This window comes from Protopterus annectens, chromosome 15.part0, assembly GCF_019279795.1.
Source record: "Protopterus annectens isolate FY-2018-M chromosome 15.part0, PAN1.0, whole genome shotgun sequence".
Taxonomy (NCBI): Eukaryota; Metazoa; Chordata; order Ceratodontiformes; family Protopteridae; genus Protopterus; species Protopterus annectens.
This window is the reverse complement of record NC_056749.1, coordinates 740,770,990-740,792,549: the sequence shown is the minus strand read 5'-3', so window position 1 is coordinate 740,792,549 and position 21,560 is coordinate 740,770,990. Positions and strand designations below refer to the sequence as shown.

At 45.1% G+C, this 21,560-nt stretch overlaps 1 protein-coding gene across 2 annotated transcripts in view; it reads right to left on the bottom strand.

Annotated features, from left to right (window-relative positions):
* DNAAF6 (dynein axonemal assembly factor 6) overlaps window positions 1-21,560 on the bottom strand; it is a 528,550-nt gene that overhangs the window by 217,054 nt on the left and 289,936 nt on the right. For both annotated transcript variants that reach the window (XM_044057602.1, XM_044057603.1), the window contains exon 3: window positions 8,032-8,098. In XM_044057602.1, coding sequence (XP_043913537.1) covers window positions 8,032-8,098 — 67 coding nt within the window. The remainder of the gene's footprint in view (window positions 1-8,031; window positions 8,099-21,560) is intronic.

Genomic DNA, 21,560 nt, shown 5'->3' with positions numbered 1-21,560 from the left:
CCTCATGGCTTGAAGAAGTTGTTCTCTTAATCCCACTTCTGGCACCATGTCTCTCGTTTGGTCAGGATAAAACAGACGAACATTCGTATGTTCTGTTCTAGCAGCTTTATTACACACAAACACATCAGAAATGAGGTTTTGTAACTTAAACTTAAATAAACTTATAAACAGACTGTTACCACACTCATACATGTTCACACTCTAGCTGTTCTCTCAAAATGGCACTGCTGCCTGCACGTGATCAATATTTATATACATGTGTTACATCTGGAAATGCTTCTTAAAGGTACAGACACGAGCTCTGATCCACAATAAGGAACCTCTAGGAGACAAGGCTAAGTAGCCAGAGCATTCCAGGAGTTAAAAATGCCAAATGCCATAAAATACATGGAAGGGGGAAGGCAGGTGAGAATCTGATGAAGGATGGAAACAGACAACACAGATCTATCGTTATGATGAGTACATAACTTTCATATCTGATGCTTTTTCTGTCTGTTCTTTAACATATGAGACATAGTCTCAGGCTACTGTAACACTTGGGTGGTCTTATGGAAGGATGGAATACCCACAAAGTGAAGGATTTAGTGCAGAAAGTCAAACACAGGTTATGTCACAGCATGATGGAACAATGAGTCCCCCAAGTAAGGAGAAACAGGAGTAGGAGACATCTGAAGAAGCAATATGGACACGGGAAAGAAAGAGAGATGTAATAAGGTGCAATATTTATGCAAATGAGAAAGCAAAACTAATCAATACAAAAAAGCAGCACCAAAGACATTTGAAGAAAATACAGATAAAGGCATCCAGATATGGAAACTTTACATACAACAAATAAGAAAACAAAGACAGAAAGTAAAAAGAGGATTAGTAATGGAGAAGTTAAAGAAACATAAATTGAAGTTATGGATTACCTGCAAAGTGAAGGATTTAGTGTAGAAAATCTTAACTCTAAATCACAGCACGATAGAATAATGGCTCCCCAAATTAAGGTGAAACCAGTGGAGTGGAGAGAATCTGATCAGTTGCTATATGAAGATACTTTGGAGCCTTCAGTAGGAAACCAGTACAAAAGTTCAGCTGTACTTGTACAGCAAGAGAAGGAACAGGAAACTGTAGTAACTCTGAGGCAGTCAATGTTGTGGATAGGCCAGTGAGTTCCCATATGAAAAAACAATGGATGACATAGGGTGAAGCTGAAGAGAATATGGCATAGGAATTTTTTTCTGGAACTTTCTGTAGAATGTCAACAGAAAACACAGAACAAAGAATATGCCCTTAGCTTAGAAGAAAATTATCTAAGGCAACAATTGCTTGATTTAATAGAGATGGAGAGACATATTAAGGTCAATGAAAGGAATAGACTACAAAACATATAAAACCCAAAATATGAGAAGTTTGGTGAAACAAATTAACACAGTAATCAAGACTGTTTAGATAAATTCATGTGATATAACAGAAGTAAATAGGATATATTACTGTGCTGCTAAATGTTTAACAGATAAAGTCTTACCACAAAAACACAGAGCAGTAAGGGAAAGGAAGGGGAGAAATCAAATGCCGTTATGGAAGTACTGAATAGAATATAAAGGAATTAAGGCAAGAAGACTAGTACAGAAGAGGGAACAGATCACCAAATATACTCAGAAAGATAGACGTGATAAAAGCAATTAGCATTATCAGAACATACAAGGATCTATCATACGCTATTGCAAATAATAAACTGAAGGTATCCACACAAACAGAAAAAAATTAGAAGATATGCAAATAACTACAAAGGAAAAGTACAAAATAAGCAATTTATTGATGACCCAAAAAATTTTTTTATAGAGAATTGGGAAACCAGTCAAAAGGAATAAAAACACCACCAAAAAAGAAGAAATAGACCCATCTTTGAGAAATACCTAGGAAAATCCTGTGTAACATAATAAATATGTTAACTGGATAGAAGTAAAAGAAAGAAGAAGTTCAAATGTACAGGATATGAAATGGGATGAAAAAAAAACGGTCAGAGAAACTGAAACAAAATTAAGAAAAGTTTCTAATTGAAAATCCCAGGCCTAGATGGAGTACCTAACTTCTGGCTAAAAGTATTAACATTTTACATGAGATTTAGCCAGCAGTAAGAACTATTTATATGCGATCCCTGAACAGAAGCCATCCTGGTTAAAAACAGGAAAAACAACACTCCTCCTTAAGAGGGAACTTGCAATCTATCCTAAAAACTATAGACCATTATACAACGACCCCCCCCCATTAATATTCAAAAACGTGCACGTTGTAAATCGGAGTTATAGTAATGGAAAAAGGTCTTTTTCCATTACTATAACTCTTTTTTTTTACAGCAACGGAGAATGCAAGATCTCCGTTGTGTCACACTGTCTCGCTATGCTTTAAAAAAAGTAACGGAGATTCTCCGTTGCTTTTTTAAAGCTGTCTCGCTATGTTAAACTCCTTTAACATAGTGAGACAGTTTGTAAAAGGCAATGGAGATCTTGCTTTCTCTGTTGCTTTTTTCAAAACTGTCTCGATATGTTAAATGGGTTTAACATAGCGAGACAGCTTTAAAAAAAGCAACAGAGATTCTCCGTTGTTTTTAAAGCTTCTCGCATGTTAAACCCATTTAACATAGCAAAACAGTTTGCAAAAAGCAACAGAGATCTTGCTTTCTCCGTTGCTTTTGCCCACAGCTCTGATGTACTGCGTAGGCATACGCATGCGCAGTACATCAGAACTGCCACAGAATACCAAACAGCTGCGGAAGGGCAGCAAGGAGGCATTATACAATACCATTATTTAAGAAAAGTAATTATTTTTTTTCTTAAATAATGTCATTATTAGCAATAACCACTTCTGGTGGTAATGCTGGATTTACCCACAGTTGGCTTTGTTTGGCCACTCGGGCTTCGCCCTCGTGACCAAACCACACCAACCGTGGGTAAATCCAGCATTACCCACACCCAGGCGTGGGTTATTGCTATAATAACTTACACTCCAGCAATGTATAAACTAAACACTGGAATTGATGCCAGCAAAGTTTATAGTCATTGAGAAGAAAACTCAATCATGGTAATAGAACAAGAGTAACAAAAGAAAGTCATAGGGAACAAAGGATCATTTGTTGTTAAATAATGTCATCATGGAGAATTGTAAAAAGGGGAAGAAACTAAGTATGACATGGCTAGCCTACGAAAAAGCATTTGACAGCATCCCACATTCATGGATAAAAGAGTGCTTACAAATGTATATGGTATACTCTGCATTGACTGAGTACATTACAGTGACCATGAAACACTGCAGCTAAGCCATAATAAAGAATAAACTATTATCCCAGGGATAAAACTGCAAAGGGGGATATTCCAGGGTGACTCTTCGTCACCACTTTTCTTTTGTCTTGCCCTTAACGTATTAAGTTGTCTACTTAATAGATTAAGCCATGGCTACAATTTGGCTTAGAGAAAACAACAAAGTGCAAGGTCTCATCGTCTTCTTCTTGATGATTTAAAAATGTATAGTTCATCAGACGAGGAAATGAAAGTACAACTGCAAATGGCCAAATCTCTCTCAGATGATATACGAATGTCATTTGGTCTTGATAAATGTGCAAAAGCAACTTTTAAAGCAGGAAAACTGCAGCACCAAGAAAACATCAGTCTGGGACAAGAATGTGACATAAAAGAATTTGAGCAAGAGGGAGTGTATAAATATTTGGGAACTGATGAAGAATCAACAGTAAAACATGAACAAATGCAAATAAAACTTAGTAAGAAGTATTTTAGAAGACTAAAATTAATACTGAAAACAGCTCTGACATCTAGGAACAAAGTCAAACCGATTTGCTCTTCCTGTACTAACTTACAGTTTTGGTGTGAATGACTGGCCCCAAAATGTATCGCATTAGTTTTTCAAGAAAACATGGAAAATGTGTCATGCTTACGAAATGATTTATAAAAATCAGTGTATACCAAGGTTATATATTCCATGTTCTGAAGGAGGTATGGACCTCCTCAAACTTAACTTGATTACATGTAGAGATCTGTAATAATAGGACATATTTGCTGACCTCACAAGATCCAAACATACAGAAAGTTCTAAAGATGAGGAGAACAAGTTAAGTTGACTTCCTGGCATAGTTCAGCAGAAGCATATTGGAGTCAAGTGGGAATGAAATAAATCAAGAAGTAGATAACATTCATGTAGCAACTGAACATGCCAAAAAACAAAAGAAAGAATATAAAGTGAAGGATAAGATGAGAAGGCAAGAAATGTGGAAAATGTATAAACAGAGTTGCAAGGACAGAAAACTACTGGAACAAACCCATGTCAATCAGGATCTAATGCAGGAATGGTTAAGGAGAGATGAATTTAAACCAAAAGACAAATTTATTAGTCAGTCCAGGATTGGGGACTATGTACACACTGGTTTACAAAGCCCATTAAACATGTCACAGAAATAGACAAAATGCAGGTTTTGTAAAACAGAAATGGAAATACTCACACATCTTGTTGCTAGATGTGATACACTAATAGCAGAAAGTATGTACACTTAAGGGCATCATAACATGACAAGACTGTTGCACTGGGATTGTGCAAACATTATAATACTGAAGTAGCTGAGAAGCATTGGAAATATGAGCTACAAAGCATTATAGTAACTGATGAAATTTATATAACGAGATCACCCATTGCCAACAGTTTAAAAAATAGACACAAGAAAACCAGATAAGCAGTCCAGGAAAAGATTACAAAAACTAGCACTGATAATTGAAATTGTTACACCCAGTGATTACAGAGTCTTACGTACAAAGAGACACAAAGTCATAAAATATCTGGATTTGCAGGCAGAAATGAGGGCAATGTGGAAGAAGGATACCCAGGCAGTTTCAATAGTAGCAGAAGCAAAGGGTCTCATAAAAAAGAATTACAGTTGTATTTAGATATATTACTGATATATGAAACTCTGTATAAATTGCAGGAGTCAGTTGTGGGCACATTGCGGGTGCTGCGAAGAGCACTTTTGGCTAACATCAAAGATTGAAACAATACTAATGTCATGAACTTTAATCATACTTTTACTTAGAAATGGGGTCCATTCCCATCATGGTATTAAAAACCCAAAAGTCTCAGAGAAATTAAAAAAGAAAAAGAAAAAAAAAGGATATTCGAGAGAACAGCGAAACCAAAAGAGCCTTTTGATCTAGACTATATGTCCATTTTATAAATGTGATATAAAGGTATGGACCTTGGACAAGGTAGCAGCTGCACAGATGTCATCAAGAGGTAGTCTGGAAAAGAAGGCTGTCGACGAAGCTACAGATCTAGTGGAATGGGCTTTGCAGGGTGGAGGCAGTGATAACATCCCTTTCTTGATAAACACAGGCTAATCATTCGGACAATAAATGGGAGACAGGAACTTTGGATGACCCCTTTACCATCTTGACAGGGGAGTAAGGAACAAAAAACTGATAAGTTTTCCTGAAAGCTTTTGTCCGATGTAAATAGAATCTTAACTAAAGATGAACATCTAGAAAGTGTAATGTGTACTCATCTTTGTTTGAAAAATGTGTGAAAAATACAGGGAGATTTACAGATTGGTTGATAGAAAATTCAGAGACCACCTTAGGAGGAAAGGAATGGTTAGTTCTCAAACACACTCTGAGCTAGATTCAATAAACCTTATCTGGCTTGCTAAAACTGCTATTTGTATTCAGTAAGTGGCTTTATATGGTATTCAGAGCTGTGCAAACCCGGTAAACATTGTGGCATGCTTATTACACTATAAACAGATGAACTGTATGCTAATCAGCCAATCAAACATGGCAGAGCTTTACAACAATCTATAAAGCAATTGTGTACACAGTGTAAGTTTTGGCCTCAAATTCAGCCAATTGGAGATGGCAGACCTGTTCAACAATCTATAAATCGAACGTGTACACCATGTAGGTTTTGGCATCAAATTCCAAAACCTATTATAATACAGCCATGGAAACTACACAACATGGAAAGAATGTTAGGGACTGTTGCTGCTCTTCTGCATGTGTATGTGCAACAGGCTCAACTCTATGCTGCTGCTGCTAATACACCTCAGCCAAGAAGAAGAAGGGTATCTGGACCTTGTTTATCTTTTCATGGTCTACATGAGGTGGAAACAGAAGAGTATTACAGGGTGGCTAGTGAGACACTCCAGGAACTCTGCAACCTCTGTCGTCATCAACTGAGAGCAAGGGCAAACCAAGGGGAACCAATTTTTGTGGAGACTAAGTATGTGTAGCACTCAGAAATTTTGCACAGAAATGTATGAAAGTCTGGGAATGTGAAAAATCTATCAGCTTTCTTAAGAGCATATGGCTGTGACTCTGGTGCCAGTTAAGTAGACAAAAAAGTATCCTGTAAAGCATCCAGCACAAAAGGAATGGCTGAAGAATTGGAGCATCCAAAATTAAGAAGTCATAGTATATTCTATTGTACTTCCTATTGGAAGTGATGCATCATCTTTAAGAGTGTCAAAAAACATCCTCTTAAGGAAAATCAGGAATAAGTGTGCCTCTGTCCTCCGACTTCTACCCTGTAGGAGACTGGATCTGTGAGGAGTAAGCCAAATATTCTACACTGGAATTTGAAGAATGCTTTTCTCTGAAGACATACCCCTCTTCTTTTTCAGAGGAGTAGAAAAGGAATGGAAAGAAAATGAGGAGGCTTCAATGACATGAGAGCTTTAAAAATCCCTTAAGAATAAAACTGCACCACATCTGTTGTGGGTTCAGCTAATAAAGGGGTCAAAGGACAGGAAGTATATTTTGTTTTCTGCTGCTTCTTTTTTGGAGTGTCATCAGAAATAATGCAAAGAGTAACAAACTCCTGATGTGCCTCTTTAAAGGTACTTGGAAAGTCCTGTCTAAAAAGGATCTGCAGAATGTAGTCTGGCACCTCAGAAATCACCAGCCAGGGTTCCCGCTTTGTGGCCTTATTAGACATCTGATTGGTCAGATGGGATATGCCTATAAGCTGCACCTGAATGGCTTCTAGAGAGGTTAAAACATTGAACAACAAAAGCCTACAAAGATTTAGGTCTCTTCCCTTTTTTTCTTAGCTGCTCAGTGATGCCCCAAAGAGACAACTCCCAGTCCATCCTGCCTTGCACAAGTTCCATAAGTTTATGTTCTCTAAATAAATTTTCAGAGATGCTAAGTGACTTTTTATTGTCTTAGGGAAAAAAGCCTTACAAATAGAACATTCTCTAAAGTCATGGTCAGGATCTAGGCAGAATAAGCACTTACAATGATTATATTTGATATAGTCACAATTACATAGCCTAGCTGACTTAAAAAAATGACAAAAGTAGCAAGAAAAATTTGTTTAACAGAAGGGTCCTCAACTTTCTGCCCATAAGTATTGGAAACAAGCACAGGGCATATGACTGACATTGAGAGGAATAGTTTTTTTTTTTTTTTTTTTTTTTTCAGGCTGATGGCAAAAAACTTCTGAGGAGCATCTACTTTCTCTATGTACTAGTATACATTCTAGGGCATAAGTCATAGGCTGGATGTACATTGGCCGGGTACTTCCCACTAGTGAGAAAAACTGCAATAGTGATCATATGAAGGACATCTGTCAACATCCATTTTCAATGATGTATAATTTGAGGAAAATCTCTCTCTCTCTCTATACGTATATATATATATATATATATATATACATATATATTAGATTATTAGATTAATAATAGCTAAACTAGACAACTACAATGGCTTTTGGTTTACAAAATATGGTTTCCTGTACCACGTGCAATTAGGGCTGCTGTTAAACATGAACACTGTATAATGGAAAGATAGATACTTGGAAACTAACATAGTGAGTAATACATTTTGATGACATCTAAAGTTTCACATTACAAATACAGCAAAAAACAATGATATAATGATAGATTCTGTAGACTACATTTGTCAAGGCAGCTCTTTTCAAGAGATAAATACATACTATCTGCTAAATACACAGAAACACAAACAACCAGATTCTTATGTACTCAATATGTACCTTCTTGTTCCTGCTTCTTGGGTGGTCCAATTTGTCCCGGACCCTGTCTGGCTACTGAAGTATTTGACTAGAACAGCAGAAATCATCCAGTTAGTTAATTACTGTAAATAACCATGTATAAGCAAAAAAATACACCAGGCACATATGTTTAGACTTATGTTAAACTATAAAACCAGGAACCAAACAGCAACTGGCAGTCACTCTGAAGAGGTTTCATGTTACTGAAATGAAAGCACTAAATAAGAAGTTATGTACTCACCATAACGTTCCATCTGAGTAGGTAAACTTTATTTGTCAGCAACCTTTGGGAATCGGATCCGACCTCGGATCCGAGCCGGCAGTTTTCAACAGCTTTAGATCCGAGCTCCAAGCTCCTCCCACTACCCATAATCCCCTGCCAACCCTGACTGACCTCAGATCAGGTTTGCCCAACAGCAGAAACTGCCAACAATGATTAATCCCAAGATAAGTTGGTAAAACACATGGACCTGAGTATGAGAACATTCACAAGTGAGGGGGCAGGAGGGAGGGACGGTTGCTGACAAATGAAGTTTACCTACTCAGATGGAATGTTATGGTGAGTACATAACTTCTTAATCTGAAGTAGTTAACTTCATTTGTGCAGCAACCTTTGGGACAGAGTCCCCAGCTACCTGAATCTTGGGCGGCGTTCATGGAAGGATGTTCCGGAGCACTGCAGAGCCAAAGGATGCTCTCCCTCTGGAGATAATGTCCAATTTGTAGTGACTTGATAAAAGTATGAGATGAAGCCCAAGTGGCTGCTGAGCAAATATCATCCAAAGAAACTCTAGCTCTAAAAGCCGCAGAGGTAGACATAGATCTAGTAGAGTGGGCATGGACTACCTGAGGTGCGGGCCTGCCCGACCTTTCATATGCTAAAAGGATACACTGTGAAATCCATCTAGAGAGTGTGACTTTAGACACAGATTTACCCAAGTTAAATTTGGCAAAGGAGATGAACAACTGGTCGGATTTCCTATGACCAGATGTCCTGTGGATGTAGAAGCGAAGTTGTCTATGCACATCCAATAAGTGTAATTTGTATTCCCCTTTGTTATGGTAGTTAGGAAAAAAGACCGGCAAGTTGATGGACTGGTTAATATTTGACTCAGAGGCAACCTTGGGAAGAAAGGAGGGATTGGTCCTGAGGTAAACTCTATTCTTGTGAAAGGTCAAGTATGGGGGTTTTACACGGAGGGCCTGTAGTTCAGAGACCCTTTGAGCCGAGGTGATGGCGACAAGAAAGGCCGTTTTCCATGACAAGAATTTAAGATCTATGGAAGCTGCAGGCTCAAATGGGGGAGCTGTCAAGGCCTGAAGCACCAGTGTTAAATCCCAAGGAGGGACTACATCCTTCACTGGGGGGTCTGAGCAGAAAGGTGCCCTTCAAAAAGGTCTTACACAATTTTGTGGTGATCAAAGGGCCCAATTCATTTCCAACGTGATAATGAGAGATAGCTGCTAGCTGGATCTTGACTGTGGAGGAACTAGCCCCCTGATGAAACAGTCCTGACAGAAAGTCTAATACAGTGGGCAAAGGAGCTGTAAAAGGATCCAAATTTTATGCTCCCCAAATGGAGAAACGTTTCCATTTGCTGCTATAGATCTTTCTAGTAGAAGGCTTGTGTGCTGCTACTAGAATGGTTTTAACTGGGGAAGAGATACCAGGAGTCCTAGCTATGAGTGGAATTGGAGCAGCCAAGCTGTGAGCTTGAGGTTGTCCAGGTTCGGGCCTGGGAGATCTAGGGGGTGGGATATTAGATCCAGACAGGGATCCAGAATCCAAGGAGGATTCACCAGATGAGACCAAAGGTAAGGGAACCAGGTTTGACGAGGCCAAAATGGGGCTTCAGCATCAGAGGAAGAGGAGGGTAAGCATAAAGAAGACCGGGAGGCCAAGCATGCACCAGAGCGTCTCTCGGGGGTTCCCCGGAGGGGGAAATGAGAGCGAAGTAGTCGTAACATTTTGTGTTCGAGGGAGAGGCAAAGAGATCGCAACAGGGTTGACCCCATTTGGCAAAGATCCGATTCACTATCTCGGGATTCAGAGACCACTCGTATGGTAACAGGATGGTGTGACTTAGTTTGTCCGCTAAAATGTTGGACCGTCCCGGAATGTGTGTTGCTATGAGAAAGCGGTTGGTGGAGATCGCCCATTCCCACACCCTCATGGCCTCTCGACAGAGTGGGTAAGACCTGGTTCCCCCCTGTTTGTTGATGTACCAGACAACCGACATGTTGTCCTTCAGAATCGCAATCGTTCCTACAGGAAGAAGGTCCTGAAGTGCTTGCAACGCTAACAACACTGCCCTCATCTCTAGGACGTTGATATGCAGTGAGGTCTCCGTTAGGTCCCACATGCCTTGAATTGTCCCGCCCGAACAATGCCCCCCCCACCCGAGGCGGGAGGCATCCGTGGTCACCGTGGCTAGTGGAGGGGTCATAGAAAAGGGGCGTCCTTGCTGGAGGTCCGGAGATTGGAGCCACCATAGGAGGGCCCTCTTGCAGGCCCTGCTGAGGGGAACGGGATGGCTCAGAGGATAGTGAAGAAAGGACCACTGGACCTGGAGGGTCCATTGTAAGACCCTCATGTTCAAACGTGCCATTGGCAATAGGTTGATAGCTGCCGCCATCGAGCCAAGAGCCCTCCGGACCAATTCCACCGGGGGAGCTGGAGATGGCAGAATGGCCTGCACGTGTAGCCTCAGGGATAGTAGTCGGTCTGTGGTCAAGAAAGCTAGGAGCTTGTTTGTGTCCAATCTGGCCCCTATGAAGTCTATAGTCTGAGTCGGAGTAAGAGATGACTTCTCCATGTTGATAGTGATCCCCAGCCGGGGAGCTAGACGAAGAAAGTAGTTTCTGGCTGCACAGAGTAGATGCCTTGTCGGGGCGGTCAGGAGCCAGTCGTCCAGGTACGGGAAGACCTGAATTCCCTGGAGCCTCAGGTGGGCCGCTATCATTGCTAACACTTTGGCGAACACCCTGGGGGCTGTGGTGAGACCAAAGGGGAGGACTCTGAATTGGAAATGACTGGCTCACAGCCGGAAGCGGAGGAACATCCAGGATCGCCTGTCCATCAGAATGTGGTAGTACGCATCCTTGAGGTCTATAGAGCACATCCAATCATTCTCCTGCAAAAGGAGGAGAATGGATTGAAGAGTGACCATGCGGAACTTCTCTTTGGTTACCGACAGGTTCAGGGAAGAGAGGTCGAGGATCGGTCTTAAGTCCCCGCCTTTTTTGGCACCAAGAAGAACCTGGAGTAAAACCCGGACCCGCACTGGTCTGGGGGGATGTGTTGGATGGCTCTTTTTTCCAGCAAGTGTTGGATTTCCATTGCTGCGGCCTCCCTCTGATCGGGTGGGACATCGGGGAGGTATCTGGGGCTGCGTGGGTAATGAGAAAAGGGAATTTGGTATCTTCTGGATATGATGCGAAGTACCCAGTGGTCTGTTGTGATGGACTCCCAAGCTGCTGGGTGCTTCGAGAAACGCCCCTGACTGCCTCCAGAGTGGAGCAGTCGGGCAACCCCTCAGGGGTGTTGCATGGGTTGGTCCGAGAAGGGTTCTCTGGATCCAAAGTTCCGCGGGCCCCCTCTGCCTCTAGGATGGTGTCCACCCTGCCCTCCTCTGCAGCGGAAGGGCTGGGAGTCCAGAGCGGGACGGGACTGTTGCGACTTCCAGAATGAGAAGTTATGTACCTACCATAACGTTCCATGTTAGTTGTCTTCTCTCGCCTTCTTTCTTGCTTGATGGGTTTGGAGCTGATCCTCGGCTCCGACTCGGCACTTGCTAAGCTCGAGAGTCACTTTTACCAGCTCGAGGCAGCCCCATATCCCATGATGCAAGGCGTACCCAGATCTCGTTTGATGACAAAGGGCAATAGCACCAAGCATAAACACTTCCCAAAGGAAGAAAGAAAAGCCTACAGGATGGAAGAAGGACCAGCTCTGAATGGTCTTCAGCATAATAATTCCTTATAGAAAAAGGTCTGTCCAGGCCTGGGGGAAGGAGGGAGGGTCGCAAGAAAGAAGGCGAGAGAAGACAACTAACATGGAACGTTATGGTAGGTACATAACTTCTCAATGTTAAGTTGTCAATCTCGCCTTCATTCTTGCTTGATGGGACCGCGTCCCTAGCACCTCTATCCTGGGTGGCTCAATGGAACAGACTCTTGAGGACTGTAGAGCCAAAACTGGCTCTGTCCCTGGAGGCCAAGTCCAATTTGTAATGGGAAACAAAAGTATGAGGAGTGGCCCAAGTGGCCGCTGCACAAATAGTGTCTAAAGGAAGCCTAGCTTGAAAGGCTGTAGAAGTAGCTAAGCTTCTAGTTGAATGTGCTTTAGGTTTTGAGCACAGCGGTTTTCCCCTGAGCCGATAAATTTCAGAGATGACAGAAGAAAGCCATCTAGATAAGGTCACTTTTGAGACAGGAAGGCCTTTCTTGTTATCAGCATAGGAAACAAAGAGTTGATTGGATTTCCTAAATTGTTTAGTTCTGTCCAAGTAATATCTGAGTTGGCGGTGGACATCAAGATAATGTAGTTTTTGTTCCGATCTGTTTGAATAGTTTGGAAAAAATACAGGGAGATCAATGGATTGATTCAAATTAGTCTTTGAGGCGACCTTAGGCAAAAAGGTCGGATTAGTTCTCAATGATACTCTGTCTTTGTGAAAGACCAAATAGGGGGGTCGAACCGACAGAGCATGAAGTTCAGACACCCTCCTGGCCGATGCAATAGCTACTAGGAATAAGGTTTTCCAAGAAAGAAATTTTAGAGAGCAAGAAACAGCTGGCTCGAAGGGGGGAAGAATCAAGGATGTCAGCACTAAATTTAGATCCCATTGAGGAGGAGGATTCCTGATTGGAGGCTTCAGGAGGAAAATTCCTTTCAAGAAGGCTCTACAAAGCCTATGGGACATAATATTGTGATCTGCGATCCCGACATGAAAGTTCGAGATAGCAGCCAATTGAACTCTAACTGTGGAAGAAGAGGAGCCTGCATGAAAAATCTCCGCTAAGAAGTCCAAAACTGCCTGAACTGGGGCAGTGAAGGGATCAATATTCTTGGCTTTAGCCCAATAAGAGAAACGTTTCCATTTGCTTGTATAAATCCTCCTGGTAGAGGATTTTAAAGAAGCTACTATGATGTCTCTAACAGGGTTAGAGATCAAAGGAAGCCTGGCTAAGGGAAGGAAGTGGAGCAACCATGCTGTGAGGTTGAGAGAAGGGATAGACCGGTGCAGCTGACCGGATTGGTGAATCAGAAGATCTGGCACTGGGTCCAGATGCCACGGCTGCACCAAAAGGTGACGATGGAGGAATGGAAACCAAATTTGTCGAGGCCAATAAGGAGCAATGAGAATCATTTTGGCTCTCAAAACGGTTGCTTTCTGGATAACTTGAGGGATCAGGGGAAAAGGAGGAAAGGCATAAAGAAGTCCCTGGGGCCAATCCTGGGTCAGAGCGTCTCTGGGGGGATGGCCTGACAGAGGGAAGAGAGAGAAGAAGTCTGGGCATTTGCTGTTTTGGGGAGTAGCAAAAAGATCGCAACATGGGCGACCCCATTCCAGAAAAATCTCTTCCACTATAGATTGCTTGAGAGACCACTCGTGAGGCATGAGAATAGCTCTGCTCAATCTGTCCGCTAAAATGTTGGTTTTCCCAGGGATGTGCGTTGCTACCAGAAACCGATGAGAGGAGATCGCCCATTGCCAAAGTCTGAGCGCTTCTCGACACAAGGGGTAGGACTTGGTTCCGCCCTGTTTGTTGATATACCAAACTACAGACATGTTGTCTGTGTGGACTGCAATTGTCCCTACAGGAAGAAAGTCGTTGAGGGCTAGCAACGTTAAAAGCACCGCTCTCATCTCTAGGACATTTATGTGCAGGTGGTACTCGAATGGTTGCCACGTCCCATGAACCATCCTGCCCTGATAATGACCCCCACCCGATCAGGGAGGCATCCGTGGTGACAGTGGCTACCGGGGATGGGGGTACAAAGTGTCTGCCTTGGTGAATCTGGGGAGAAGTGATCCACCAGGCAAGATGATTTTTGCAAATCTGTGTCACCAGAATTTGGTGACGCATTGGAAGTTGTTGGTAAGACCACTGAGTGAACAACATCCACTGAAGAAGGCGCATGTAGAAGCGAGCCAGGGGAAGAAGAGTAATGGCCACAGCCATGAGGCCTAATACCTTTAGAACCATTCTGGCCTGTACTTTCTTGTTGGCTAGAATGATCCTGACATGACTTTGAATGTCTGAAACTCTTTGGTCTGTAAGGGTAGCTGACATCCGAACAGTGTTTAAGTTTGCGCCTATGAAAGTAATAGACTGGCAGGGCGATAAGGATGACTTTTCGAAGTTGATCAAGATGCCCAAATGAGAACAAAGATTTATTGTGTAATCCCTGGCTTGAACAAGCTGATGCCTGGTGGTGGCTGAAAAGAGCCAGTCGTCGAGATACGGAAACACCTGGAATCCTTGACGTCTCAGGTGAGCCGTGACCACTGCCATGCATTTGGTGAACACTCTGGGGGCTGTAGTGAGACCAAAGGGCAGGGTTCTGAACTGGAAATGACTGGACCCCAGCCGAAAGCGGAGAAATCTCCTGGAGCGTCTGTGAATTTTTATGTGATAGTACGCATCCTGAAGATCTATTGAGCACATCCAGTTGTCCTTCTGCAAGAAGGGCAGAATCGACTGAAGAGTGACCATTCGGAATCTTGTCTTCCTCACAGACTTGTTGAGTCTGCTGAGAGCCAATATTGGTCTCCAGTCTCCCGTCTTTTTGGGGACCAAAAAGAACCTTGAGTAGATTCCGGGCTTTGAATGGTCTGTTGTAACTGGCTGAATGGCTCTTTTTTGCAGTAGTTTTAAGACTTCTAACTCTGCAATTTCCCTTAGACCGGGTGGTACATCTGGAAGGGAATTTGAGGGATAGAAAGGACTTTCCTCGAAAGGAATTTTGTAACCCTCGGATATGATCGACTGTACCCATCTGTCTTGAGTGAGAGAATGCCAGGCTTCTGGGTACAGCGATAGTCTTCCCCCGACTGCCTCCAAGGAGGGACAGCTGGACAACATCTCAGGGATGCTGAAAGGGCTTGTCAGAGAGAGACTCTCTGTTTCCCTGGTTTTGTGGACCCCCTCTGCCTCTAGAGCGTCTGTTGTTGTTACCCCCTCTGCCTCTAGGGGTAAACTGACCACGTGAATCCGGCGTGACTCCTTGGGATTTGCGGAACCACATTTTGCCACCCTTCTGTCCTTTGGGATAAGGTCTAGAAGGGGTGAAAAAACGGACTCCTACGGCAGAAAGAGTTTTGCCGTCCTGCTCACACCTGGTCAACGTTTCCTTCACTTGAGGGCCAAACAAAGCTGACCCATCAAAGGGAGAGTTTGTGAAGGACGCCTTAAAGGGATCTGCAAAATTAGATAGCCGCATCCAGGCTTGGCGCCTAAGAGCCACACCTGAACGTGCGGCCGTACTGCCTCCATCACCAGCATATGATATCACCCGCATGGAGGAGTTTGCAATGGAGTAAAGGGTTCCTAGCTGCGAAGCAATTTTTCCTGAGCCCCTGCAGCTGTAGGATCCTGCACAACTTCACCTAGCTCCTTAAGGATATCCCTTTGGAGTCTGGTGAAGTGACATAGGTAGTTCAGCGAATGCATAGCAAAGGTCGCTGAAGAAAACATCCGCTTACCATATCTATCCATGGTCCTAGAGTCCTTATTAGGAGGATGGACAGGTACGGAAGGATCTGCAAGTTCCTTCTTGGTGGCAGCCGCCACCACCATGGCATCAGCGGGACACCTTTGTGAGGAATTGCTTGTCCGACGGGCAGTAATAAATTTAGAAGGCCTCCTAGGGACTGGCTCTACAGAGTCAGGAGCAGCCCACGCCTTTCGAGCAATAACCTGCATAAGGGGGTCGAAAGGCGGAGACACCCAGGAGGTGGAGGGCTGAGATCCAAACGCCTCCAGGTATACTGACTCATCCTCAGAGGGATTATTGGTGGGCCAGTTTCCCTCTGTCTAAGGAGTTCTAGGATGTCTGAGAAGGAGACATCCTCAGAGGGGGATCTTGGGGATCCCTCTGACTCATCTAAGTCAGTATCTGAAGTGATAGACTCGGGAGTCTACGTGTTTCCTCTTACATGTCCTCTTCCTGGAGGATCTCCCGACAAATCAGGAGAATCCTCGGAAGAGGGGATATTCCCAGTGGGGAAACCTGAGGCGGAGGATCTCTGGGTCCTGGAGCAAGAGAAGTGGCAGAGATGTCAACAGGCACCATAGAGGGAGGAGCTAAGGGAACAGACTGCTGGCTGAGACCAGTGGCCAGCACACTCTTCATCACCTCGAAGGCTCCCCTCCCAGGGAGGTCCGAGAGAACCCGCTCCGAAGAACTAGGAACTCCAGGACCCACCGAAAAGGAAGGCTCCGAGGCAGATGTCGGAGCCGAGCTCACCAAGGCCGAGGCTCCAAGGGGGAAGAGCGGGTTCAGACAAGGGTCCGATGCCACTCACCCCCCTCGGAGGAGACCAGGGAAGCCCGGCCACTGAATCCCTCTAAGGAAGGTCTCGAAGAGGAGATAAGAGTAGAGGCTGAAGGAGCAGAAGGGGGTATCTGTCCCTCAGCTCTAGCAGAAACCATTCCCGAAGACTCCAACTCCAAACTCTGGGGTAGAGTCGAAGGAGGAACTGCAATGGGGTGTGGACTAATAGTCGTCTGCTGAGATGGACTATGTAGCATTTGGGCCAGTGCCTGTGACTTTAGTAATCTACTGACCACTCTCTCCAAATCATGGTCAGAAAGCCTGGATGACCTTGAAGATCGGCTCCGATGGCTCCGTTCCGAGAGGAGAGGTGAAGCCGGAGCCGAAAGTATCGGCTCCAAGGAAGGGGACCTAGACCTCTTCCTCGAAGGAACCATCGGAGCCGATGAAACCACAGAAACTGTCGGAGCCGACAACTTATCGGCACCGACAGGTAGCTTCGATGCATCGGCTCCAGCTGGAGCCGATACGGCCATAAAAGTAAGGGTGTCGGAGCCGACCGGAGCTGACACCGATGCCTGGGCCACATGGTGGTCGGAACCGATCGGAGCCGACACCGAAGTGGTCGAACCAGAGTCGGCACCGATAGCCATCGGTGCCGAAGGTTTAGGTAACCCAGAATCGGCTCCAGCCAGAGCCGATCTCGACTCTGCATGAGTCGGAGCCGAGGCCACAGGCTTGGACACAGAAGCCTGGGCCTTGGAAGACTTAGAAGTCTTAGATGGGGCCGACTTAGCCGGAGAGCCCTCCGGCTTAAGAAGGCCCCTCAAAATCAATTTATTTCTTCTTTCCTGCAGGACTCTCTGGCTAAAAGAATGACATATAGCACAGGAGTCCTGCAGGTGAAGAGGCCCCAGGCAGTAAAGGCAAGAAGTGTGACCGCCTGTCAGAGACATCTTCTGACAGCACGAGTCACACTTCTTAAAGCCTGAGACCCTTTCCTTAGACATGGTGAATAAAACACACACACAACACCAGTCCAAGAAATTAAATTAAATATATCAAAAGGTATCAATAACAGACACACACACACACCCTAACAAGGGGGGGGGGGGATGGGATGGGTGAAAGTCTGACTGAAAGTTATAAGGAGACAGGGAAATTTTGTGTCAGAAAGGGACTAAAACTAAGTTAAAACTAATAATTTTTAGGTTTTTTGAAGAAAGGGGCTAAAATAGTAAAGTAACAATTCACTTACCAGGAGCTGGTAAAAGGAGGACCTCATCAGCGAAGCGGCAAACGAGATCTGGGTACTTACCACCTTGCATCATGGGATATGGGGCTGCCTCAAGCTGGTAAAAGTGACTCTCGAGCTTAGCAAGTGCCGAGTCGGAGCCGAGGATCGGCTCCGAACCCATCAAGCAAGAATGAAGGCGAGATTGACAACTTAACATTCACATCTTCTTCTGTCCCTTTTGGTTCTTAGAAAAGGACCTCTGGGGAGCAGAGAAGCAGACTCCGACGGCAGACAACATCTTCCCATCCTTTTCGCTCTGGACCAAGGTATCTCGCACGGTTTTGCCGAAGAGGGCAGAACCATCAAAAGGGGCATTAGCAAATGACGCCTTAAAGTGTTCCGCAAAATCACAGTGCTGGAGCCAGGCCTGATGTCTCATAACGAGGCCCGCTCCACTGGCTCTAGCAGCTCCTTCCGTGGCATGAGACAGAAGCCACATAGAGGTGTTAGATATGGATCATGGAGTGGCCATCCGGGTGGAGTGCAATTGTTTGTCCTCTGCCGACATGGACTTGGGGGGCGACGCAGCGTACTCTTTGATAAGGTCCCGCTGCAGTCGGAGCACATGTGCCATGTAGTTCAGCGACCTCACAGAGAAGGTAGCCGAACTAAACACCCGCTTCCCTAGGCGGTCCATCGACCGAGACTCCTTGCTCAGGGGATGAACCGAGGGACTCTCCTGAGCAAGTTCCCTCTTGGTGGCCACCGCCACCAACATGGCATCTACAGGGGGACCCTTACTCCAGTGGGACTTGTCAGAGGGTGGGCTAAGGATCTTGTCCAGGAGCTTGGGGACTGGCTCCACAGTGTCCGGCTCCTTCCACGCCCTGGTAGTGATCAAGTCTACCAGGGGGTCGGCCGGAGGGGACACCCAAGAGGTAGACGGGCCTGCTTCAAACACCTCCAGGAACACGGATTTGTCCGAGGTAAGCTTTGGGGCAGACCACCCCCCCTTTATTCTGAGCATCTCCATGATGTCACCAAATGAGACATCTTCGGGGGGTGATTTTGGGGAGCCTTCCCCATCCTCCAAATCCGTGTCCTCAGTCAAGGACACGGGGGAGTCCAGGTGCCTCCTCTTGCACCTTCACTTGTGAGGAACCTCCTCGGGGGGGCTGTCCAAGGAGGTCTCACCAGTTTTGTCTTGTTCCAATGGAAATACCTGGGATGTCAAAGCAGGCTGTCCCTGGGGCCGGGTGATGGAAGTCAGGCCCAACTGAGAAGGAGTGCAGGGTGGAGCCGTGGTAAGGGTCGGGGGCCTGGAATCCCTCGACAGGACCCTCTCCACCATGGTGAATGCCGAGGGAGAGCTGCTCTCTCTGGGATCCGAAAGCAGACTCTCCCTTGGATCCGACGGACGGATCGGGGCCGGCGCCGAAGTGATCGGATCCGACGGACCAGTATGCTCTGACCCGGACGGAGCCGAAGGCATACCGATACCGCCGGATCCGAAGCTCAGCCCTCGGCTCCAAGAGCTCAGATCCAAAGAAAATGGACCCGACAGACTCGAGGGAAGTGTCGGCGCCGAAGTACCCAAGACTATCGGCGCCGACACACCCCCGGCTCCAAGGCTGCCCGGCTCCAAAGACTCCGAACCTGGGAAACGGGATGGAGAAGGAGCTCTCGGGGCAAAGAAGGGAGTTGAGCTCCCCCCCAGAGGGGGGGGGGGAGGCAGGAGCACTCCCATCTGCAGTAGGGCCTGGAGGAATCTTCTCATCATCCGGTCCAAATCTGCATCCGTGAGACTTCTAGTAGATCTCAATGAGGCCACCGAGGCGGGGCGGAGTGTCACCTCGATGACCTCGAAGGAGATCGGGTCTCCTCCTCCTCAGGACCCGGTGAAAAGCACGGGGACCAGATCCGAGAAGGAGGAGACCCAGAAGACCTGGAGGGAGAAGACTGCTTAGCCGGGGGGGCCGAAGCAGAGGCCTCAGCCCGCCGCTTGTGGTGCTTCTCCCTCCTCCTTTCTTTCCTGGCCTCCCTCTCCCCTGGGCCTAAGACGGGAGGTTGAGTCCCGGCCGGGGGGAGGGAAGCAGGAGTGGCAGCCGCCATAGCGGGAGCCACGGGAGGACCGGAGGTAGAAGCCGAGTCCAGGGGCAGAAGACCCGCCAGAATCAGCTTTGACCTCTGGTCCTTGAGTGCCCTGGGGTTGAACGCTGCACAAATGGTACAACCAGAGGACAGGTGTTCAACCCCAAGGCACAAGACACACAGAGTGTGGTCATCCGCTGGGCACAGCTTATGGCCACACTTGGTGCACTTAGAAAACGTTACCTTTGGGGCCTCAGACATACTTAAAGAAAGTAACTCACACACACTAGGCCCCAAACACACACACACACACAACCCTGACGGAACCACGAAGGAAGGGGGAGGTTAAATAGAAATAAAATAATTTAAACTAAGAGAGCTTTTAGACAGAAAAGGGGAGCTAAACACACTCTCACACCAAAGGTTAAAGAAAATTGTTACAAAAGTTAAATTTTTCTCACAAAGAGAACGAAAATGCCTGGAAACTCTGGATCAAGCTGTTGAACTAAACTGCGGCAAACTAGATCTGAGGTCAGTCAGGGTTGGCAGGGGATCATGGGTAGGGGGAGGAGCTTGGAGCTCAGATCTAAAGCTGTTGAAAACTGCCGTCTCGGGTCCAAGGTCGGATTCGATTCCCAAAGGTTGCTGCACGAAATTAAGTTAACTACTTCAGATTCTGTGGTTATTGTGACAATAAATCTTTTTTATACTTTTGAAGTGTTCCATTGTGTGCAAAGGATGGACCTTTATTGACCGAGTGACTGCCAGTTGCTGTTTGGTTCCTGGTTTTACAGTTTTGGTGTGCATTCAGGAGATTCGCCTATTTGTGTGTTGTGTTAAGCTGTATCATATGCACACAGAAATGCAAAATTACAAAATGAAACAAACAATTTTATTTCAGCCCTAGCACTGATCACATAGTCTCTCTATTGCCAAGAGTAAATGCTTATTTACTAGTGTAGAGGTGGGATTAAATAAAAGTGTATGTTTCTGTAGAAGGGCCTGGGTATGTGACAAAAGGCATGTGCAAAGAAATACAATGAACTAAATATTTGTGAAAAACTGAATGTGCTGAATTCTTCAGGGACAATCTTATGACTCAGAAGTATTGACCTTATTTGTGTATGCAGTTACTTAAGAAGCAATTATAAGCATGTTTTCTCTTCAAACCAAACTGCTGACCATTGGAATGTAACTGATAAACATGTTTTGAGGAAGTTAGATATTCTGCCTAAGACCCCAGCAACAGGGGAACTGATATGTGCAGGTTTAAAGATGTGTACAAACGCTAATTGGTCATTTGTCCAAATCAGCCTAGCCTAGCAACAGGATCTTATTGTATGTGAAGCTATAGGTTTTGAAACTTGTTCAAAGTTTATTGGTCAGTGTTACATTCCTTTTTCTAACTGCTGACAAAGCATATTAAAAGTATATAAGCAAGTGATTTTTATACTTTGGGGAGACTCTGTTCCTGAAACTCTGTCTCCCACTTGCATGTGTATAATAAAGATTTTTGGACTGCTGCCAAAAGATTGGACTCAGTTATTTACCACCTTAATAGCTGGTGCTGTGACTCGGATTTTTGGACTCTGGGAGCTGTGGCCACAGACAAATGGATATTTAAAAGGGCCCTAAGCAGACTTTTCTGCTGTCTTTTTGCCTGTGGAACTAGTTCAAAAC